At 35.2% G+C, this 25,538-nt stretch overlaps 1 protein-coding gene across 3 annotated transcripts in view; it reads right to left on the bottom strand.

Annotated features, from left to right (window-relative positions):
* Window positions 1–584: 584 nt before the first annotated feature.
* Window positions 585–25,538, bottom strand: part of LOC140445721 (glutamyl aminopeptidase-like) — an 80,861-nt gene continuing 55,907 nt past the window's right edge. For all 3 annotated transcript variants that reach the window (XM_072538001.1, XM_072538002.1, XM_072538000.1), the window contains 5 exons: window positions 24,737–24,968; window positions 9,881–10,081; window positions 6,923–7,096; window positions 3,994–4,060; window positions 585–701 (listed from right to left, as the gene is read on the bottom strand). In XM_072538001.1, coding sequence (XP_072394102.1) covers window positions 657–701; window positions 3,994–4,060; window positions 6,923–7,096; window positions 9,881–10,081; window positions 24,737–24,968 — 719 coding nt within the window. In that variant the 3' untranslated portion in view covers window positions 585–656. The remainder of the gene's footprint in view (window positions 702–3,993; window positions 4,061–6,922; window positions 7,097–9,880; window positions 10,082–24,736; window positions 24,969–25,538) is intronic.

The following is a 25,538-nucleotide window of genomic DNA, read 5'->3' as shown; positions in this document are numbered from 1 at the left end:
GTTTCCTTGATATTTTCATTCTCTTTGTTTACGTTTAAGTTGTATTTGCTTGCTTCTAGGTTCCATTTCTCTAAGGTGTATTTCAGTTTTTCTGCAGTTTCCGCAATTAATACTATGTCGTCTGCAAATATACATATCTCAGCATTTATCATTTGCATTCTGTTCCAACCGACGCAGTATTTCTTGAATGTTTTCTTACATTCTTTTACTATCTCATCTATTACATTTATCAATAGCACTGGGCTGAGACTTCCCCCTTATCTAACTCCTTAAGTTGTTTCAAATGATTCTGACTGTATATTTAACATTCTTACTGTATTTGTTGTTTGCATGTATATACTCTTTGTTGCTTCTATCAGTTCTTCACTTACTTGTTTCTTCTTTAGGCTTTCCCATATATTTTTTCTTTTGACTGAGTCGAATGCTTTTTCCATATGTTTTAAGTAAATTGATAAAATTGAACTGTAATGATCTATAAATCTATAAACTTTGCACAACAATTATATTAAAGACCATTCAAAATAATAGAACACTCATTTTCTTCATCATTTTTATATTTTTTTAAAACAAAATTTTGTAACAAAGTGATTTCCTTTATGAAACAGAAAAAATATTGTTGCGTTAATTTTTTCCAGTGATAGATAAGGCTTCTGCTACTAATTCAACATCAAATTGTTCCATTCGCCTCCAAATTTCTGAAACTAGAAATAAATTGAATTGAGATAAAAATCAAACATACAATGAATATAGTTTGATGTTTTTCAAACGGGTCTTAAAAACCGGTAATTATTTAAAATAAATTTGTCAAATTTGAAAGCCGGTTTTTAAATAAAGAAAACCGGTTCTATTGTAACAAATTTTTTAATTAATTCTTTTAATTCAAATTATTATTTAAAAATTAATTTTTAACTGATTTGATTTGCTATTATTCATTCTGTACAACTGACAGCACACACATTTTAAAACGTTGCGTGGTAAATGGTTGTTAAGTCATGTTAAGGGCGCTTGCGCCACCTGAAAACCATAAAAAAAAAACACTAGACCTAAGCCAGACGGTTACACAAACGAACGTGTTTTGTAGTGCTTTTGTATTTGCGAGTTGGTGCACTGCGCACGTGAAAAAGATCTGCCTAACCCAGATGTTCCTAAACTTATAGGTACCTAGACAGACACTGTAGCAAGAAAAAAACTTTTATTAGGAATATATTAAAATTTAAACACTTTATTTTGAACTTTCCCTTTTAATGTAAAGAATGAAATTGTTTCACTGTTTTATCAATAATTACTTTATAGTTCAGTATTAGCTTCGATTGTTGTATGCACATATCTCGGGTCTGTCGCCTGAGCGGCCAATCAGAGCGAAGATTGTCACTCTGGCCGGCCAATAACAAACGGTTTTATTAACTACGTTGTTATTGATCTTCTGACGGAAGATCGCTGCGGAGTTGCAAACAATAAATGCATAAAAAGGCAGCGCATCTTCCGATCGGAATCAAATCGGTCTACATCTTGACCCTAGCTAGACCTTGTTGGTCGAGTGCATTTTTAAATATTTCTGCGTTTATTATTACCTGAGTGAACCATTCCTTCGAGTTCGGAAGACTTCGCTTCGAAGGCGATTCCAAAAGCTCTTTAGTGTGTGAATAAACACGAAGCCTTGTTAGCTACGATATTATTCAAACCAACAAGAGGTATAGAAACCGGTGTTGTTGACTCTTGGTCTATCTTTTGTCGAGGTAAAGAACAGAGCCTCCGGTGAGCTTCTCGCCGAGTGGAAGGTCAAATACATATAAACTCCTCGAGTAAAAGGATGGAGGCGAAAAACCTTCACTCCTCCTCCAGTGCGGCGGTCGGAACTCATCCAGAATCTTTGAATACCTCTGAGGATGGTTCGACCGTAAAGGCGCGTTTTCACGGGTCGATCTGGATTGAACGATTTAGGTCGATTATGAAATCGAAAGCAAATTGAATATGTAAACCATAAATCGACTTGGCCGTTCGGCGGAGTGAGTCGATTCGACGGAAGTAGAAAGACTGTCTACTTTTGACGGGCGATTGTCGCCGAATCGATGTCGAACGACTAGAATCGAATGTGTAAACACCTGGTCGAACGGAAACACAACGTACCGAAAGCCGAGTAAAGTACTTCTAGCGTGTATAAAGTTGTTGTTTTTAGTACAACAAGCTGTAATTTTGGGAAAAAATGACTGAAAAATGGTCAGATGTAGACATGGCAAGATTTTTGGATGCTTATCAAAACTATAATGTAGTATGGAATAAACGAACCGAGCTTTATCGCAATCTACAAGCGAGGCGAGAGGCATTGCAAGCAATTCTACAACATATGAATAAACCCAATATATTAGAACAACATACAATCGTGAACTGAGCAAAGTATTGAAATCACTAAAGAGTGGCTCTGGACCTGACGACTTATATGTACCGGTTCTAATTTGGCTTAAACATGCTGATAGTTTTCTGGGAACAGTAACGATGGCAGGCATAAAAAGCCAATTAAACATGGTAGGTAGATAATATTTTTTTTTTATTTTTAAAAACATTCATTTTGTTGTACTAGTCCTTAATAAATCATTTTCACATAGCTGTCTCCAGTGACTAGAAATCGAAGAGCTATTTGCAATTTCAGCCTTGCTGGTAATGCTTCACGCATATTTGTATCGTTTTTTTGAATTGTCTCAGCAGTTTTTTCTAAAATTTCTCTAAAATGAGCATTATCCATTCTTAGGTGATTTCTATAAGCCTCTGGATCTTCCACAACCATTTCTTGGAGCAGGATTTGTGATGCACCATGGGTATTTCATCTCACAATCCACGGTCGGGTCCACCACGTTCGTTTTTTTTTTTTCTTTGATTTAGCGATTTCTACCCAAATTGCACAACAAATTAATTGCACACCTACATTTATCATTTCACGTGACGCCATTTTGTACCACAATTAATTCAACATTCATATCCTGTCGTGTAAACCTTTTTGCTTTCAACACAGATCGAATTATGCTCGAACGATCCAAATCGTTCAACCTAGATCGACCCGTGAAAATGCGCCTTAAGACAGGTCTCATCTAAACTCGACCTGAAATTGTTTTTGTAGCTGAAGTATAAGCTGAAAAACCTGTTTCATAACGTTGTGTTCCTCTTCTTTATTTCCTCTCAGTTATTTGGGTCATTTTTTCTGGGTTTATTCTTGCTTGGACCATTTTTTCATTATTTAAGTTCACTTTCACTATTTTTTATCTATCTTCATCTTCATATATAATATCTTCGTACTGTTCTATACTACTTTTCTGATCTCTGTAATTTTTCTGATCTTGGCCTGTATTTCGCCTTTTTTTTGTTAAATATTAATTTCTCTGTTAATCTAAAAAATTTAATCACTCAAATAAGTTTAAAATTATTACATATATGGCGTAGAAAAATGAATTTAAGAAAGAGCACAGATAGAACTAGCAACTGCTTTGCTGTATTTGCAAAATCCACAAAACATTTCAAGTTCAGCTAAGAAAAGTAGTAACCTTTCTTGAGTTTTAAAAACTGAGATTAATATGTTATCGGAAAAGATATTATCTAGACTATTTCCAATTTTTTGTGTGGAAACCCATTCTGATGAAGAGCTAATCGAAGAAACTACTTATCTGATTATTGCTTTTTTAAAAGAAATCATGGAAAAATCAATTCCAAGTTTTTAAAAGACAACAAAAAATTATAATTCCAAACATACTAGAAGCCTAATTTTCATTATTTGAGGCAACGAATAAAAGAAGCAAAACTTAGATTTGTTATTTTTTGCTCAAAAAAATACAAATCTCAGTAGCGAATAATTAGTAGGTAATATTATGTCCAAAATAAGGGTAAGACTTAGCCACCGATCAGTGGATATTTTATGTTTTTTAAATTTCAAAGACATTTTAAAACTACTTAGTTGGATCTTACCAGTTCAATATTTTACTCCCCATTCTCAGATTTTATACTCACGTTAGAAAAATTTGGGTATTTAGTAAATTTGGAAGTCATAGTTTTTAGGATTTCTGCATTCGGAACACTAAAAATAATTAAAAATATAAATTACAATTTTTTAAATGTATAATTTTTGATTTGAAAGTTATATCATAAAACGAATGTCTTAATCATTATTATTTGGTTAGGCGGGATGGGGTAATGGTAAGTCACTTAAGGAAACTCCACATGGAAATTGAAATTCCTGTAGTTGGCTGTATACCACTAATAGCACTAATCATAAAAACATATATTTAAAAGATCCTTTGGAAAAGGTATATAATATATTATTATATACCTTTTATAATGGATTTTAGAAATAAAAGTTTTTTTTACTTAAGGAAACCTTATTATCTTTTTCAAGTACCGCCTTCGTTCCGAAGGTTAGCGATCATCAACACTACGCGAATTCTCGAGACTCTATAGTTATAAACATGGCTATTTGTGGCCTCAAAAAAGGTTCCAGAACAGACTTAATGAGTTAGTTACGTCAGGCATAGAAATGAGAACTATGTAGGATGTAGGATATAGCTGTTAGAAGTTTAGGCAACGAGAGGTAGAGGAAAACTAAAAAGAAGCTACTAATGCTGTTAAAACTGTCATTTTAATTAGTTGCCATCTAGAACCCATTCAGACCTGAGAGTCAGCAGCAACCCCTAACGAGACGCTTACGTTGCCATGTAGGTTATCTAAGAAATATTCAAACATCACAACATAATTTTAAATAGAATGTAAGATATATTACATTTCGTATAATCTAAAGGGTTTTTACCCACGTATTTGGTGGCTTAACACATGTGAACCGAATAAGTATTTACCCACATTGCTTTTTCAACCTTGTCAAATTTTACCTTTACGTTTGCTTTAAATTAAGTGGAAATACTTATTCCAGTAAACAAAACAGATGATGAGCTTTTTAGTTCGAAAACGTTCTGTGATGTAACCCGAAAGAGATTTTAAATGATATATACCATATATAAATATACCTTTTGCAAAGCATTTTAAATAGACTTCTTAAATTATTTTTCTAACTTTTACGCAAGGCAAATAGTTGTGATTATGTTCAACGATAACTTAAAGTATATGATGAATTGTGGTTGGATAATTGACTACATTACTGCCACTTTGCTGGATTTTGTTCTGTTGTGTTTATTTTGGGTACAGTTCATTTACAAACACCGAGTTTACACTTCGGTAAATTTTCGTGTCAATTACCAGCTCATAAGTATTATTAAGTACATTGGTCGAAATATCGACCACATACATATAAAGAGTTTTAAATAGATTCAATTTTAAACGGTTGATTTTTACCAATTGACATGAAATTGACTTTATTCGAAAGATAATCTTTTGGCATTATAATTTAAATATGATTTCTGGTATATGACCGTTATGACTGGCTCTGACGTAGTCTAAGTTGGAGGTCCAATTTTCGATCACTTTTTCCAATGTTTGTCGCCGTAGATCGGTAATAACACGGCGAATGTTGTCCTCCAAGTGCTCAATCGTTTATAGCACCTTTATATATGCCCACATACAATAGTCTAGCAGTGTTAAATCGCACGATCTTGGAGGCCAATTCACGGTCCGAAAAGTGAAACTATGCGGTTATCAAACGTTTTCTACAACAAATCAAATGTGGCGTAAGCTGTGTGACATGTTGCGACGTCTTATTGAAACGACAGCTCCTGCACATCATGGTTGTTTAATTGGGGAATGAAAAAGGCAGTAATCATGGCTCTATAGCAGTGACCATACATTGTAACGTTCTGGCTGGCATCGTTTTTAAAGAAATACTATCCAATGGTTCCATGAGACTATAAAGCACACCAAACAGTCAGTTTTTCTGGATGTAATGGTTACCCAACATCCATTTGAGGATTATTTTAACTCCAGATAGGGCAGTTTTGTTTGTTGACACCAAAAGTGAGCTTCATCGCTAAACAAAATTCGCTTATGAAAATCGGAATCAACGGCAATCTCGTTTTGGACCCAGTCACCAAATCTACGAATATACGTCTTGCTAGGTGATGATGTACCTTCAATTCTTGCATGAGCTGGAATTTGTAAGCACGCAAAGCAAGATCTTTCCTCAAAATCTTCCATAAAGTGGATGAACACGTATCCAACTGCTGTACACGATGGCAGATTGACTGATTCGCGTCTTCCTGTATTGTACGCTCTACAGCAGCACCATGTTCTTCTGTACGCACTGTACGACGTAGAGTAAAGGTGGTGCAAAAACGTTCTATGGTGAATCGAATTACTTGCTGTAATTGACTATTATGTTGATCATAAAATGGACGTAGTGTGCGATACGTATTTCGAACACAAACAAAATTTTCAAAAATAAATTTGTACAATTTGTAAGCGTTCTTTAGGCGTCTATTTATGCTGAAATACCAAACCCAACTTTACATAAATCACTTGACAGCTGTCAAAATGACCGACAGTTAAAAAAGTGTTACCAACTTACATTTGTATCCCTCTAAAAAAACACCTTCTGCAATGGGGATTCGCTATTCTGCAGGTGCCACTACAGATCTTAAACACTAATTAGCAACTCGTAGATAGATTTTTCGTACATCTACTCTGTGCAAAGGTTTATATGGAATTGATAAATATTTATTAACAATATTGGTCTAACCAAACTTTACATTGACAATGTCAAATTATATATAGGTGTACATTTCCGTAATTCTATGAGCATCTCAATTACAGTTTTCTAATGCTCTATATTAATCTCTATATAATATCGTGAATGTCTGTACTATGGGACCAACAAAAATAAGTAAAAATTTAATAATATTTAAATAATTTATAAATAATTCTAAAAATTAATAAAACTTGTCAATAAGTAATTTAAAAATAATGAACATATTTACATCAAAATTAAAATAGGAATTACCTGCTTAAGTCGTTTGAACATTGTCCACAAGTAAGGGCCATGGTAATAAACACTTGTTCATGAAGTTGGTTTGTATTTTTTAACCTGTTGTTAAGAAAATCGCAATCCCTTTGGATGTTGTCACTATTCTTTAATCCGTAACAGTAGGTGGTTTTTTGAATATTCGAATTGATGCTAAAAAACATATAGACAGTATTAGCCCAGTTATACTCTGTAATTGCCGAGGTACCCTGACAGTTGTTGATAAGATGGAGGTGGAAATTTAATAGAAATACACACACACACATACACACACACATACAGACACACACACACACACACACACACACAAACACTGCACGGATAAATTACAAAGAAAATTTCATCACAATATTTATCAACATTTACAGTTAAAGTCCACATTTTCATCCTCCACATATCGTTTTAGAGCAGTTCTCTCTAATTCCATTGAATTAGTCAAGGTGGTAGGGTAGTAGTAAGACAGAGTGACCTGCAGCATTCATAATCTGGTTTACCCCATACGTTTTATATCTAAATTTATGAATTTATATCATGCTATGAAATATTGCCTGTATCATATATTCTGAAAATGAAATGTTTCGCTTTCTTAACCAATCCTTTTTGATATCTATAGTGGCTATCTCCGATTTAGTACAAGATTTAAATTTTAAGCATACTTTTGATTATGAAACTTATTTCGCCGCCTGAGTGAACAATAATCAGCCTCTGCGCTTTGGACACTGGCTTGTGCAAACTTTCGACGGTATTGTTGTCCCAGTTTTTGACATTAGTTGAGAGGAATGGATATAAGTTTCATTCATATAATTTATGAACTGCTTTTCTCTTTTATCATCATCATCATCATCATCATCATCATCATCATCATCATCATCATCATCATCATCATCATCATCATCATCATCATCATCATCATCATCCAGCTTTTATTTATCACATCCACTCGACGACATATGCCTCCCTTAAACTACTCCATTCTTTGCGGTTATTCTTTTCTATAATGTTAAATATTCCTACGAAAATTTCTTCAAAGCACTTACATATCAGGTTTTACCAAATTGGAATATCCATTAGAATTTTCCTGTTATTCTTCGCTTTCCTGCATCGAAATCCCATGTCCCTCACCACTTTTCCCAAAGTTTAATGTGACCATGTATAAACAAACTCGTTTTTCTGTAATATGAAAATTTATTATTATGCGATGATGTAAATCTCTGTAAAAATGTCTAAGTTGCATTTTGAAGCAGATTTTATTTTTTTGTTATTAGGCGTCGACAATGATGTAAAAGCAGCTTTTTCTTTTTTCCTTTTACGAAAAATCTGTTTTATAGTACTTAAACTTACTCTGGTTCCTAAGGCAGCACGTTACTATATTTTATTAAAATACTTTAACAGGCTAATTTTGTACCTCTTCTTGTTGCATAAAAATAATTACATTTACTATTAAATCACCTATTTTTCACACTAGACTTTGTCTTCTAGCTATTTGACGAGTAGTAAGTACATCAGGTACAGAGTAGTTTACTGGATTACATCTAGGTTTCTATGAAGATCTCTGTTGTGACAGTGCCAAGGTAGATTGATGATGTTTCTTAATACTTTGTCATAAAATCATTGAATAATTTAAATGTTTCTTTTGCTACCACAGCCCCAAAGCTGTCTACCTATATGTTTCAATATCTGGTTATAGAGAAGCGGTTTGTTATACGTCGGCAACTTACGAGTGTCTTCCTAGCAGCTAGTACATTGTTTTATATTATATACTAAGCAATTCACAACTCTTTTTGATATCGTCTTTTCAAGGAAGCGTAAGATTGAATCTTCTTCTTTAGGTCTCATCTTTAAGGGACGTTAGCGATAAATTCTGCAAATTTATCTCTATTTTGGATTTTTTTTTATTAAGATCTAAAAGTTTAGTCGAAAAAGACCCTGTATATTATACAAATATGTATTATTTAAATGGATCAAAAACAGACACTTTAAACCTCTATAAAGCTTGAGGCAATGAAAACTTTTGATTAGAAGTGAAACCACTTTTACATAAGAAAAGTGTCGGAGTCCAATTTCTTTTGAAAAAGTACATCTAGTGACTGAATCTTTCTGTTCTGCGATAGTTCAGTCCTGGATTTCCTCCCCATCGTTGACATGAAAGAAATCGTGTTTTATTTTTTGTTTATTACCTCTAGCCATCTTTTATCTGCTTTTTGTTATATTTATTAGGATTTTTAAATCTTTAATTGCTTTCTAAAGTAAATAATTTACATTCAAAGTCTACTGTTGTCATCAGCTAATTCGATTAACTATGTATTCACTCATCGATTTACTTTGGATACACTGAATTTAATGTTTTATGTGGTATATTAAATTATTGAATGCTACTTTAAAATTTTTTGTCTAATTTGTTCTTATTTTCCTTCTTTCGTATTAGATCTCGACTTACTTTTAAGTCAGTACTAATGTTGCTTTCTGTTTAATCTTAGGGATGATTTTCTTACCTGCTTGTTCAATATTTTTTACAAATCGTTTCATTTCCTAAATTAATTTTTCCTCCGTTTTTACCGAATTTTCAATATCCGTTCAAGGCCAATTAGCAATGCACAGCTGCATAAAATTACAGTATTAACGCAAACTGACAAATTCTATAAAACTCTTGTAGTATGTAAAAGTACTTTAGCAGAGTATGGGGGACCTGGGCCAGACAGACCAGTGACGTTACAGGCGCCAGTGACGACAAGATGACGGCTGACAGCTGTCAACTGCCAATTATTCTTCTTTTTTTTTACTTTCACCAGTCTGAACTTGGCGCTCTTCTTCTTCTTTTTCGTCTGCCAACACGAAGATACTCGACAAAACCCGTTTCTGATGCCAGAACGAACCTTACTCATCTACTTACTTTATGAAAAAAAAAAAAAAAATAGCTACTATACTATGGAATATTACCTGATATTATTATTTCTAAATTCTTCGAACAATCTTTTACTTTCTTCAGCACATCTTTTATACCCATTGGAACAAGCAAATGTCCAAATCATAGATAGTTTCATGGATGTTACATGATCAATCTCATTCCAATTTGTACTGGGAACACGGTCAGCTAAATGTTCGACGAGTTTTAATAATTCTGTTTGATCTGGTTGCGATCTAAAAATGAATCACGTATTGGCAATATTATACGCAATGAGCTAGTTTAGAAAATTTATAAGATTCAAATAAAGTATTCATGAGGTTTAATGAGGGATTTTTGAATTTGTGAAGTCAGAGAAACACCGAATCTTAAAATGATTATTATTGATGATATAAGGATGAAAAGCTAAATTTTGTTGTTTTTTAATGTTCGTTTGTATTAATATCGTAACAGTTTTACTATCAATAGAGGTTTGAGAGAAGAAGATCCGTTGTCCTCAATAGTCTATAAACTCATGTGGATAGGATATTGGCCAGCCTTTTAGAATAAATACCCAAGTAAATGAGTATAGAATTTAATCATATTGAACATTTTTACTAACTTTTTAAAAAGAAAGAGTGACGTTAAAAAGATAACAAAGATGATGTTAAAGGTAGAAAAAGCTCAGGAAGTCTAGCCAGGTTATTAAAGTAAAAAAAATATCGAGATACCACAGTAATTCGATCGACCATTCTCGATGCAAAAACACAGCCAGAAAACTACAGAGGTATAAACTTGTTAAATACTACCCTAAAACGTATACTTTTTCCAATGTCAATTTGCCAAGCGTCGGCTTTTAAGATTCTTTGATGTCAATGCCGACCATTGGCGTGGAAATTAAGAAAAGGGATCAGTTCATCAAACGCATATTTCAAGAAAAATTATATAATTTTTATTAATTTTTACATAATTATATTCAGGAAAATTTCTCAATTTTTGGGCAGAAATTGTTTAAACAATTTTTTAAAATTCAAAATATCACCTTTTGTGCTCCAAGAAATATTTTTTAGGTTTTTGGGTGACTCTAAATAAGATCTATGTCATTTTTCTCAAAAGTTAATAGTTTTGGAGATATAGGCGATTTAAAATCCGAAAAATACGATACCTAATATGCATTTTCGAGGCTTGAAAAATATGTAAATGAGTATTTTTGAGATTCAAGAGTATCTAAACTAAAGTCTCAACATTGATTTTGGTGAGAAATCGGGGCAATATGTTCCGTAGCAGAAAAAGGTGATCTTTTGAATTTGAATTGTTTCCGGCATAAATGTCCGGCACCCTTCAACCTTCGATTTGTTTAAACGGGGCATTTTTGAATAGGACTCTTCAAAGGTCTATTTATAATGTTATAAATAGACACATATAACTATCAAATAATTAATACAACACATAATGTAATTTCAAAAATTTTTTCAACTATAACACACCTTACAGTAAATATTAATCAAATAAACAACTACTACGTCAACACCATGGAACTAATCATCTTCACAAAAGTCAATTAATAACATTCGATATTTGATAGTTCTAGTACTTAACCTTAATGACATTTACCGAACTAAACGTTGTGTCTGTTTTATTTTTAATTTGAATTGTATTTGTTTCCTATATTTTAATTTGTAATCAACATCAACTACATTCAACATTATTCCAACAAAAAAATTTTTACTTGATGGTATTAAAATAAATCGCACTGCCATTAACCTCAATTAAGTAAGTATATAAACAACAAACTATTATTAAATTATATTTTACCATGTTTTAAATAATTGTAGCTCTCATCTGATGATGCCAATGAAAATTGGCGAAATATAATGAATTGTTAAACAGAGTACACTTGGCTTTTAATCAGCTGTATACCCAATTAACCTCAACCCCTTTTATATATATATATATATATATATATATATATATATATATATATATATATATATATATATATATATATATATATATATATATATATATATATATATATATATATATATATATATATATATTTAGATAAGATTTAATTTTCTTTTTTTAAACTTTATAGATTTCTTCTTAGAGTCTAAAGTCTAGAATAAAGTTATATGTACCAAAACAACTTCTTATTTATTTAAAAGTGCATATGAAAATTGTATAATTTGTATGTTAAATTTGTATGAAAATCTGTAATTTCATGGATTTCATTATATGGATTTAAGACACTTTGGAAATAAGATCTTCAATTGTAGTCAGGATTCTAAAACGGACAGTTGGCTGTCCCGAGATGCATCAATTGTAGATTTATGATCGAGATTACAAATAATACTGAAAAACTAAAATTGCGAATTTTGTCATGAAATTTGGTATGTGCGGTTACAATAAGTGGAACAACTTTTCCAAATAAGTTTTTCCGATTTCTCTAACGCGAAGCAAAATATCGAAAATTTACCCTGTTTGTGGATTCGCAGTAAGCCGCGTTTAAAATTAAAATTTCAGATCACTATCTTAAAAAAATGTGCACTATCAACATGTATGACTGTGCAAAATTTTAAATCTGTATGTATTTTGATAGCTGATATATAGAGGTGTTTTCATCTTAAATGTGACACACTGTATAATAATGAATACTAGTGTTCAAGATGCATCGCGATAGCTGTAAAGAAATTAATTAGAAGGACTAAAAAGGATCGTCAGAGTCTTCTGAAGTCGAATCGTTCCCAGGTTGGATAACTATTGGTGCTATTGCCGGTAAAACAGGATATTCGTTTTCTATTTTTAAAACATGAGCTTCGCAATTTTTCCACACATCGCTATTAATGCCACTAATTAGGGGAAAGGCACCAAATTTGAGACACTTTTTTTGAAAAACAAATATAATACAGAATATTCAAAAGTTTTTAAAACATTTATTTCAAAAACTTAAATTTAATGTTTCTAGAACACAACAAAAAAAAATTAAGCGAATAAAACATATATTTTTGCAAAAAAAAATACATTTAATTTTTTTGCGACATTTAACATTAAAAATAAAAGGTGCCCTAATTTGGGATAGCCAGGTATCTAAACTTGAGACAGGTACCTTAATTTGAGATACTATTCAAAAAAGCCCTTTCCTTCGCAGAAAAGGCAAATAAATGTGCTGGACTTTATTTCTCCACAGTCTTCATGTGCCCACCTGCCACATTGGTAACACTTTGCCCATCGTTCGCCATATCTATCGTCGGAAAATTTGCCGGTGCAAAATAAACATTCCGCGTCGTCTTCTCCACTTTCGTTGGACGATGAATCAGCTAATGGAAAGTCTTCACTGCTATCTGAGCTTGAACTCGAAGAAACTTTCCGCTTCCTTCTTGATGTTTTGCCTTTTGATGTAGAAGGTTGACCTACGTCTTCATCTGCTCTTTCTTCTTCGGGCGTTGCTGTTTTTTTTTGATAAAACACCTTTTGTTGAAATGTTTTTTTCTGGAGCAAATACACAATCCAAGTTTAGCTGAGGTACTAGTTTTTTTCTTTTGCAAACTTTGCTCTAATTCTTCTTTGTAGGGTGTTAGAGTTATTACTGAAGCCTTTCCTGATCTGGCATGTGGTTTTTTAGTGGTATCTCTCTTATATGTAGGGAATGGACAGATGTCTTTCGGAGAAACAAGTTGTTGATGAGGTAGTGGTGGACTAGGAGTTCTATGTTCTCGCATTGGATGATTTGGTTGTTCATGGTTTGGTTCTATTATTTGTTCGTCCCTTTCGTTTTGTGTTTCTAAGTGCTCTTGAATTCCAAATTAAAGTCCCTAAAAATATGGCGACAAATAGGGACCAGTCCAGTTTTTCGGAAACCATTGCAAGATATTTCCATCGTCGCAGCTTTGTTATACGCTCTACAAAAAATACTGGCAACGGCATAAGACGACACAACACTTAACTGATTTTCTCTAAGCCAGTTTTCTATTTCTTGTGCGTAGTAAGTTTTCAACGGTGCCATGAAAGCAACATCCAACGGTTGCATTTTATGTGTAGAATGTGGTGGGAGGCAAATAATCGTCACATGATTTTGTTTGGCCAAATCTATTAGAGCAACGTTCCTCGTATGAGAATAGTGACCATCAAGGACGAGAAGAACAGGGTCTGCAGCTGAAGGTTTAGTGAATTTTATGAAGTGTTGAAGCCATCTAGTGAAAATATCAGCCTGTACCCAACCTGACACATGGCATTCTGCGACTGCTCCCGTGGGAGCTCCTAGCATCAACTCTGTTTTCATATTTTTTCTAGGGAAGATTAATAATGGTGGTACGAAAACTCCTGCAGCATTCATACATGTAATAGCAGTAATCAGCTTGCCCCTTTCTGCTGAAGTAAGGGACGAAACCTGCTTCTTCCCTTTCATGGAAATTACTTTGCTATGTTTATGTTGAACAATTGTAAGGCCCGTTTCGTCTACATTGAATATACGTTGTGCAGGGTTAGTAAGCTTAAGATATTCTGGTTCATACAGGTTAAAGAACTTGGATACATTTTCAGGAGTAAAAGATTTTACTCGAGCACATGACATTCCCTGAGGAGTACGCATTGAAAGCGTAGGATGCCTTTTCAGAAAGAGCCTCAACCATTTCTTTCCGGCTGATTTTTTGATCCGCTAAATGGATGTGGTATTGAGTTTCGTATTGCAAGTTGAAATCCCAGTCGTTTTATATCACGCGCTCTTAGCCCGAAATGACGTTGCTCCATAGTTAGGGCATACTCAACCAACTCATTTTCTAATTCCAAAGGAAGAATAGGTCGGCGGCCAATTGATATCCCGACGAGTTCTTCTGGAGTCTTGTCTGATTTTACATATCGTTCTAAGGTACCTTTTGGTACTCCAAAAACTTTTGAGGCCTTCAAATAGCCCATCTCTCTATTTCTTACTGTATTTACAGCCCGTATCATATCATTTGCGTTCCATTTTTTATTTTTTGGCGGCATCTACAAACAAAAAAACACATAAAAATAAAAATTTTACACGGGGTCCTAATTTGAGACACTCTCAAATTTGGAACCTACAGGTATCTCAAATTAGGATTTTTCCGTTAAAAATAAAACGCATTTTTGTTGGTTATGTATGCCACACAATTACCGTTTAATTTGCATAAAATGTATTAACGAATATTAAACTAACAAAAAAAAATAATTTGAGTAAATCTAATCATCTTACCTTGATGTATTGTAAGTTTTTATAAATTCCGAAAAAAATTTGTGTAATGTGTAAATCAAATTAACGTCGACAAAACAACAAAGGTCACTTCTAAGCGTCAACTAACAGCAGATCTACCACTACTGCACATAATGATCAGTTTTCAATATTTTCACTAGATGTCACCCTATCGTACACAAATATACGACGGTGTCTCAAATTAGGCGCCTGTCTCGAATTCGGTGCCTTTCCTCTACTTCTCGAATATTCTCAATGGCCACTGCGCTTAATGTTAGTGACTGATTATATGTTCGCAATCGTTTTTTTACGGTACATCAAACCATTCCAATTGGATTAAAAATGCAATAGTATGGGGGTAATCGCAAAAGAGTATGGCCGTGCCTGCTGCAAATGGTGTCAATAACGTATTCGTTTTTAAAATTCCGACTTTTGATCATTCTAATTAATTCTTTCTTTACTGGAATCTTTTTAGGAACAGTGATGTTTTTAAGTTGCATAAATTTTAAAATTTCGTCCTTTTTCGTGTTATTATTAGGTATTTTATTTAATATGCGGGAATGATACGACGCATTATCCATAACAATCACTGAATTCGGCGGAATATTGGGCAAGAGTTGTTCAACAAACCACTTTTCAAATAAATCGGCTGTCATATCTTCGTGATAATCGGCAGAAGACTTTGTTATATTTTTGGCCGACAATAGCAATGCATTAAATACAAAACCATCTTTGCTTCCGGCATGAAGAATAATAACACGTTTTCCTCGTGAACACGGTGTATTTAACGCACACTTGTTTGTGTTGTCAACCCAGCCGTACTTGACATCATGCGTATCGAACCAGGTTTCGTCTAAATAGATTATGTTTCTGTTTGAATTACGATACTTTACGATAATTTCTGTTTGATACGATCACAACTTATCAAAATCTCGCGCAGTGTTTCCAAAGATGTATAATTATATTCAGGGAAATCTCTCAATTTTTCACGAATCAGTTCTAAAGTAGGCACTCTATTTTCTTTGTAAAAATTGTAAACTGTTCGTTGAATAACGTCTTTTGCAGCAGTGTCAATCCTACCCAATTTTTTATTTGGTCGCTTTCGTTTTAAGGAATGATCTGTAACAGTGCCTAATTTAATAATTGTATATATCGTCTTATACCCGATTTTTGTTAATATATGAATTCTCGAAACAATTGCATTATCAGCCATCCCAATATTTTCTTTTTTCAAACACTCATACATATTTAAAATTATTCTTTGGGATTGTACGTGCAAATCTTTATTTTTTAATTCCGGGCTGTCATTAAAATAATTGTCATTATTTATTGATAACACAGAAGTTGATGCATCTTGATCATTCGTTTTAAACGGTCTCCAAAATGCCATTCTAGAAAAATATAATATTACTTATAATTATATCTTATACCTTATAAACCTCCGCCTGTGTTATCTGTTTGCAAAAAGGAATATTTTAGAGTGTCACATATCCAGACACACAGGTGTTAATTACGATTTATCGCTTTGCGCTGCGCTGTTGTCATAATGCATGAGTTTAAAATTACTGAATGTAACTTTAATATAACATATTAATATATCTGCAATTTTTCATGTTTCCAGGTAAGGTATAAAATCAATGAAATTTGGAAAAAAATAATACAATTCTTGTAACCGTTTTTGAGAACTTGGATTCTTAAAAGATGTCTGATTTCTTAAAAGTCGATCATTATGTCTATAAGAGTATTACCGCTAAATTCACCAACATGGCAACGTCAAGATATATCGAAGGTCCAAATTCTCTCCAGACTACAATGTTGCCGATATTCGAAAATTACTTAGAGCATAAGTAATATATAAACGTTCACGGTTGCTTTAATTCATTAGTGAAGAGTCCATGGAAATATTAGTACCTAGTTAATTAATTTATAGATATATTTTTTGGGAATATGTTCATATCATTTTTTAAGAGTGTCGTTCGTTGACTAGCAATTAAATAATAACGAATAGAGAATAGAGAATATTTTTTAAATATAACCTTAGGAATTTTAGGAAATATGTCTGACAACCTTGATTTGAAAGGCGGTCTCTTTAATACCAGAATGTGACATGTTTATGTTGGAAAATTATTAGTGGATGTACTATACAACTAAAATTTTATAAGAACTAATGAATCAGAGAATAAGTTTAGCAGATGAACCACAGGGTTTTCGTTGTAGAAGATCGTGTACACATGCAATATTCGTTATAAGGAAAATAACTGAGAAGTCACTAGAGTATAATAGACCAGCATTTCTGTGTGTAATTGATCTAAATAAAACGTTTGACACAGTAAGACAGAGTAAGTAAAGATGTAACCCATCTTCTGTATAATAGGGAAGTTCCCCTAAATATTATAAAAACTATCGAAAACATCTACCAAAACAATAAGATGGCAGTCAGAATAGATAAGGGCGGAATAAGACAAGGGGATTCATTGAGCCCCATGCTCTTCATTTTGATCAAGATGCAATCTTCAAAAGTGTTAACAAAGGAAGAGGATACAGAATGGGAAACAAAGAAATAAAAATAGAGTCTGCGTCTGTTACGCAGACGACGCAATCTTGATAGCCCAAGGTGAATATATTGTTACGATAATTATCCTGGCCTAAAATAACCGTAAATATTATGACTAATGTGTTCTGTTTTTAGATTTTACGAGAGTATTCTATTAGCCGGCAGAAATTTACCTGAATGGACCTTCCAGAAACGGTCGAGCCGATGTAAAAATACCCGTTTGCCTTACCGTTATAATTTCGCCGCTAATCGAGAAGGCTGTTCGATGATTCTAGCGTAAAGGCAATGGCATATATAAAGGACATTTTATTTGGAAGGAACAGTTAATTCTGAACCCGCGCTCGCGAATTTGTTACGTACGGATATAATATATAAATTATTGTCAGATAAGTTAATATAAATAAAGAAATAAATTAAATCCGTAAGTGTTATAAATATTGAACCTTTTAATAAATTCACAACAAATGGTGTCAGAGTGAGATCGAACATAAATTAGACTTATAATAATAATACAAGTGAATACGTAAAATAAATTGTGAAAATGGCTACGATTTATGAGCTCACAGTGACGAATTTAAGAAGACATCTCGAAGACAGAGAATTAGCTTCTACCGGAAAAAAGGCTGAGTTAGTCCAACGACTAAAGAACGCTTTGCTAGAAGAAGGACTAGATCCAGAAACTTATATATTTGAAGACAAGCATGATGCTGTCCTCTCGTCGATTTCGAAAGTTTCTTCTGATGTAGCCAAAGTTTCTGGTGATGTAGCCAAAGTTTCCGGCGACATCGCATCATTGGAGAACAAAGTATCCGGCGACATCGCTTCTTTAGAAAGCAAAGTTTCTAACGAGATTTCTTCTCTGGAAAGCAAAGTTTCTGCTAACATCTCTAAAGTCACTTCAGAGATATCTGCTCTTGACGATAGAGTGTCTTCGTTAAAAAACCAAGTTGCTGCCGATATGTTGGCCTTCGAAGAAAAGATATGGAAAGAGATGGAAAGGAAGATGGAGAAAACAGGGACAGCAGAGAGAGGTAACAATCCGATTACAGTGGAGATAAAAGAAGACGAGACGAAATTTAAGTTGGAGACACGGCCGAAATTTGAAGGAAGTGGAGGTTCTATTCATGTTAAAGTCCCAACTTTCGACGGAAAATCATCATGGAACAACTACATGAAACAGTTCGAATCAGCCGCAAGAGCAAATGGATGGTCTGAAAAAGAAAAGGCTGTAAACCTGACTATCGCCCTTCGAGGAGATGCCTTAGATGTGCTTCAGACCATAGCCGTAGAGGAGACCGATGATTTCGAACAACTGAAGAAGAGGTTAAATATGCGATATGGCCACGAACATTTGGAGCATGTATATCAGTCACAGCTTAAAAATCGTAGACAGAAGAAAGATGAGGCTCTTCAAGAATATGAGGTAGATATTGCCAGATTAGTACGATATGCTTATCCAACAGCTCCCGAAGACATGATGGAAAAATTGGCCGTTCAAACGTTTATTGATGGTCTTCGTGATCATGAAATGCAGAGAACACTGCGATTAGCTCGTCACAAGACGCTGGTTGATGTCCTATCCGCCGCCCTCGAATACGAGTCAGCTACGCAGGCCTCTGGCGGGTACAGTAAAGTTAGGACTGTAAAAGAGGAAGGAGATGAAGATAAACTTGACCAGCTCGTTAATATGATGAAAAGCATGACATACAAGAAAACGAAGACCATCAGATACTGGAATTGTGGCGAAATAGGACTCGTTCGAAGCTCCTGTAAGCACCCTAGGTACGACGCAAATCAAGAAACTCACCATCAGGAAAACTAGAACGGGTCAGCCTTAGGGGGGCAGCTTCGACCCAGAACTTTTCCAAAGACCCTCTTATACTAATAGCTTCTTTGAAATGTCGTGAAGATAGTGTATATGTAGATGGAGACATAAATGGTAAAAAGCATACGTTGTTGGTGGATACCGGAGCGACCAGAACCATTATACGCCCGACAGTTATAAACAGCCGAAAGAAACTGTTACCAACGAGGTTACGACTTCGGACCGCTACAGGCGAAAATGCCAACATTCATGGAGAAATCCAGGTACAATTGGGAATTGGGGCAGAAAAGTTTGTCCATACTGTTATAGTTGCTGACATCGAAGAGGATGTTATATTAGGAATGGACGTAATGAATATGCATGGATTCCAATTGGATTTTAAGAATAAGGTAATCAAAGTTGGCAACGAGGAGGTATTTCTCCATCCACATAATGACAACACTGTGCAAGCAGCCATTACAGAAGATACAGTCGTGCCTGCGAGAAGCGAAACGATCATAGTAGCGCGACTATAGGGAATTGTAGACGAAGGGAGACCTGTTATGATGGAGCCTTGGAACCACGACGATGAGGTTGGCCGTGGAATCATAATTGGAAAGGAATTGGTGACTTCGGCTAAAGAAATTCCTGTGAGAATTATCAATGTCAACGACTACCCAGTGACCATAAAGAAAGAGACAAAAGTAGGAACTTGTGTACCTGTGACATCCATAATTCGTCAGGCGACAACATCTGATAATTCCAACGACAAATTCGACCAAATGGTTGCAGTTGCAGGACAGTCTCTAAATCAGATGGAGAAAAGGAAATTAAGGGAATTTCTTCGGCAGTATCGTGATATTTTCGTACCGAAAGGAGGAAAGACGGGAAGAACTACCGTTGTTAAGCATAAAATTGATACTGGTAATGCTAAGCCAATTCGTCAAACAGCTCGACGATTACCACAGGCGAAGAGAGAGGAAGCTGAAACGATTGTTCAGGAACTGAAGAAAGACGGGGTGATAGAACCTTCTACGAGTCCATGGGTCTCTCCGGTGGTCCTGGTTAAGAAGAAAGACGGAACGACGAGGTTCTGTGTGGATTACCGTTTGCTGAACAACGTTACCAAGAAAGATAGTTATCCTCTGCCTCGGATCGATGACACATTGGACACATTGGCTGGAAGTAAATTGTTTTCTACTTTAGATTTGAAGTCTGGATACTGGCAGGTAGAAATGGACCCAGTCGATAAAGAAAAGACAGCCTTCACCACAGGATCTGGATTGTGGCAATTCAACGTTATGCCATTTGGACTTTGTAATGCTCCTGCGACATTTGAGAGGCTTATGGAAAATGTGTTGAGAGGGTTATCTTGGAAAACATGCCTGGTTTATTTAGATGACATAATCGTCTTGGGGGAGACATTCGAAGATCATTTGAGGAATTTAGAAAACGTTTTTAATCGACTTAAAGCTGCCCAATTGATGCTAAACCCCAAGAAGTGCCAGCTATTTCAAGGTAAAGTCAATTATCTGGGTCATATAGTCAGTAAAGAAGGAGTGGCCGTGGATAAGGGAAAAATCGATTCCATTAAGGAATGGCCAAAACCAACTGACAAACATCAAGTGAGAAGTTTTCTTGGACTATGTACTTACTACCGGAGGTTTATTAAGAAGTTTGCAGATATCGCTAAGCCATTAACGCGACTTACAGAGGAAGCAAGAGAATACCGCTGGGATATAGACTGCCAAAATGCCTTTGAAACGTTGAAAAAGCATTTAATAACAGCACCAATTTTGGGGTATCCACTGCCAGAAGGAGAGTTCATCTTAGATACGGATGCAAGTAATGTGGGAATTGGAGGAGTGCTGTCTCAGATTCAAGGAGGACAGGAACGAGTCCTCGGATATTTTAGTAAAGTTCTTTCAAAACCTGAGCGGAATTATTGCGTCACGAGAAGAGAACTTCTAGCAGTAGTTAAATCAGTAGAGCACTTCTATCAATACCTCTATGGAAGGAAGTTTTTAATCCGAACCGACCATGCCGCCCTTAAGTGGTTGATGCAGTTTAAGAATCCAGAGGGTCAGATAGCCAGGTGGATCGAACGACTCCAAGAATACGATTTTAAGATTGAGCACCGAGCCGGAGTTAGCCACAGAAATGCTGATTCTCTTTCCAGAAGGCCATGCCCCGCAGAGTGTTCCCACTGCAACAAAACGGAATCCAAGGAAGCAGCAGTGCTAAGAACGACGATTGTCAACGACGACTGGACGCCTACTTAGATAAGGGAAGAACAAGAGAGAGATCCAGTTATACAGAAAATCCGAAAATGGAAAGAGGAAAACCGTCGACCACCTTGGCAGGAAATATCAAACCTATGCTCAGTAGTTAAGACGTATTGGGCCCAGTGGGACTCATTTATCATCGAAGATGGCTTGCACAAACGAGTCCTGGAAAATGATGACGGTTCAGAGAAAAGAAGACAGTTGGTGATCCCAAAGAGCAGAATAGCCGAAGTACTTCGTCAGTTACACGACAGTCCATCGGGAGGGCATTTTGGTGTAAGGAAAACCCTTCAGCGAATTCGGGAACGGTTTTATTGGATGAACAGTTCCGACGACGTAAAAGACTGGTGTAAGAAATGTACTATTTGTGCTACGAGTAACGGGCCTCACCGGAAAAGGAGAGCTCCTATGAGACAATATAATGTTGGAAGCCCGTTTGAAAGAATAGCTTTGGACATTGCAGGGCCATTTCCAGAAAGTGAAAATGGGGGCAAGTACATGTTGGTAGTAATGGATTACTTCACTAAGTGGGTCGAGATTTATGCACTTCCAGACCAGAAGGCCGCCACCGTTGCAGATAAGTTGATCCAAGAATATATCAGCCGATTTGGAGTGCCTTTGGAGATCCATAGTGACCAAGGCAGGAACTTTGAAAGTGATCTATTCCAAGGAATATGTGATAGACTAGGCATGAAGAAAACAAGAACTACCGCGTATCATCCGCAATCGGATGGTATGGTAGAACGAATGAATAGGACAGTTGGCAAGTATTTGACAAAGATGGTGTCCGATCATCAGCGAGACTGGGACCAATACCTTCCGTTCTTCACAATGGCCTACAGATCTGCTGTTAACGAATCAACGGGCCAGACACCAGCCAGAGTCCTATTCGGACGCGAAATGCGACTACCTTGTGATCTAGAATTTGGGTGTCGACCTGGAGAAGATGTAGCAGGTGAAGATTATGTGATCGAATTACGAAGAAGAATGGACGATGTACATGAGTTGGTCCGTTCCCACCTTCAGATCGCTAGCGACCGAATGAAGAAACGGTACGATACACAAGCCGAAAAGGGTTGCTTTAAGAAGAACGACAAAGTATGGCTGTATAATCCCAAGAAGCGAAAAGGTTGTTCTCCCAAATTGCAGCAGTTTTGGGAAGGTCCATACGTCATCATGGAGAAGATCAACGATGTCATCTACCGAATAAGCAAGATTCCGAGGGGAAAGCCGATGATAGTACACCATAACCGGCTGGCGTCTTTCGAAGGTGACCACGACGTAGATGAAGAAGTGGAAGTAAACCAAGTCCAAGACGTGTCTGACCTCACGTTTGAGGAATTCATGGGTGCCTATGGAGGTACCGGTAAAGCAAGACATGGTGTTACCACTGAAGAAAAGCAAGATCTACTCGCGCTCCCCGATGACTACTCGCTGGCCCTTACCATCCCGGCCAGTATCAAAGACGCACCAGGGTTGGCATCCGTCTTTCGAAGGAAGTTTGGTCGAGTTGCAGAACTTCAATGCCAGGTGCCAGCTCCCGGTAAAACCTTGAAACTCCAAGATGCATCACGTTACCTTTTCTACCTGGTAACAAAAGACACTGCCCGTGACCAACCTACCTACCGAGATGTGTGGGAAGCCTTACTTCAATTGAGAGAGCACGTACTAGAGTCCGACGTGTAAAAGTTAGCCATGCCAAAGTTGGAGTGCCGTCAATTAGATTGGAGGGTTATCCGAAATATGGTGGAGGAGATCTTTAAAGACACCGAAGTCCAGGTGTTAGTCTGTTGCAATCCGCATAGTTACTGGTGCGGAGAGAAAACCGTCCCTTGTCATTTTTATACAACTGGAAGTTGTAAAAGAGGGTCCAGTTGCCGATACCAGCATACAGTTCCGGTTTCAGTCCCGACAAGGTTCCAGGAGGAACCATCTTTTAAGAGGGGGGCAATGTTACGATAATTATCCTGGCCTAAAATAACCGTAAATATTATGACTAATGTGTTCTGTTTTTAGATTTTACGAGAGTATTCTATTAGCCGGCAGAAATTTACCTGAATGGACCTTCCAGAAACGGTCGAGCCGATGTAAAAATACCCGTTTGCCTTACCGTTATAATTTCGCCGCTAATCGAGAAGGCTGTTCGATGATTCTAGCGTAAAGGCAATGGCATATATAAAGGACATTTTATTTGGAAGGAACAGTTAATTCTGAACCCGCGCTCGCGAATTTGTTACGTACGGATATAATATATAAATTATTGTCAGATAAGTTAATATAAATAAAGAAATAAATTAAATCCGTAAGTGTTATAAATATTGAACCTTTTAATAAATTCACAACAATATTCTGCAATATAAGTATAAAAAGCAAATAGACTGACAGGATGCCTTAATAACTCTATATGGCGAAACAGACACAATAACACTGGGATGAAGTCAAGAATTTATAAAGCCAAAGTAAGACCAATAACTACATATGCCTCAGAAACAAGACCCGACACAGCCACAAAGCAAAGGCTACTGGAAACGGCAGAGATGAGAGTACTGAGAAGAATTAGAGAAGAACAGGAAACACGAGAAGTGAAGACATTAGAAAAAATGTAACGTACAATATATAAATGAATGGACACAAAATAGAGAAAAAATAATGGAATAACCACACAAGCAGAATGGAGAAGACCCGTGTCGTCAAAATAGAAAGATGTCACCAATCGGCAGAAGAAGTATCGGAAGACTACGTAACAGATGGAGCGACAACCAAATAATATGGTTATGTACATTTATGGTCAACTTGTCATAACATTAATCGCTAAAAGATAGAGAATATGATGGCTTGACAGAGATTATGTGGTTAAAATGAAACTAATAGAATCCCAAAACTATTGATCACTACAGTATCAGGCAATAAGAGAAAGAGGAAAACTTGAAATAGATGGCTGTGGCTGGAGTCGGCAAAGGAAGACCTCTACAAGTGTAAGAGTGTAAAACGGTTGCCTGAAATAAATTATAAAATGGAATTGTTATAATTGATTTTACATTTTTTGGAATACCTTACCTGAAGTATGGCTCATTCAAAACTGTGTACCAAGGGTAAAATGAATCTTCATTATTCAAATACTTCGAAAAATTCAATGCATCCGAAGTGTCAATAAAGCCAGCTTTAGCTAAAGCAAAAGCGTCGTTTATTAATTTAGCTCTAGTAAGACTAGATATTTTTGTGTGGTCCTTTTGAAGTTGTTCTATTATTTTGTCGCGTAGAACTTTTTCGTAGTTGACTCTGTAGTAACCTAAAATATATTATTAGAAAAAATAGAGCAAAAATAGTAGCAGTAATTTCTCTCTCTCTCTCTCTCTCTATATATATATATATATATATATATGTATATATACATATATATATATATATATATATATATATATATATATATATTTTTTTTTTTTTGCTGATATATTTAGTATACTAATTTTTTGATGTTTCTTTGCAATAATAACATTTTAATGCTACAGATCTTTTAAAGGTAAGATCATTTACTTAATTGTTTTTTCATATTAGATGTATCGCTAATAACATTCTTTTAGATGAACTGATGATGCTTATTAAACAATAGGCGAAACGTCTTCAATAAATAGATAAAGTAGCACAACTCTTTTTTATTTTTATCTTGTCTTGTCTTTTTTATCTCCAAATTGACCGAAAACATCCCATTCACTTACGAGTGCACATTTTTATATATATATATATATATATATATATATATATATATATATATATATATATATATATATATATATATATATATATATATATATATATATATGAAGTAACAAGAAGTCCAGAGACCTCTCTGATAGTAAAT

Source organism: Diabrotica undecimpunctata, chromosome 7 (assembly GCF_040954645.1).
Source record: "Diabrotica undecimpunctata isolate CICGRU chromosome 7, icDiaUnde3, whole genome shotgun sequence".
Taxonomy (NCBI): Eukaryota; Metazoa; Arthropoda; class Insecta; order Coleoptera; family Chrysomelidae; genus Diabrotica; species Diabrotica undecimpunctata.
This window is presented reverse-complemented; position numbering and strand designations above follow the sequence as displayed.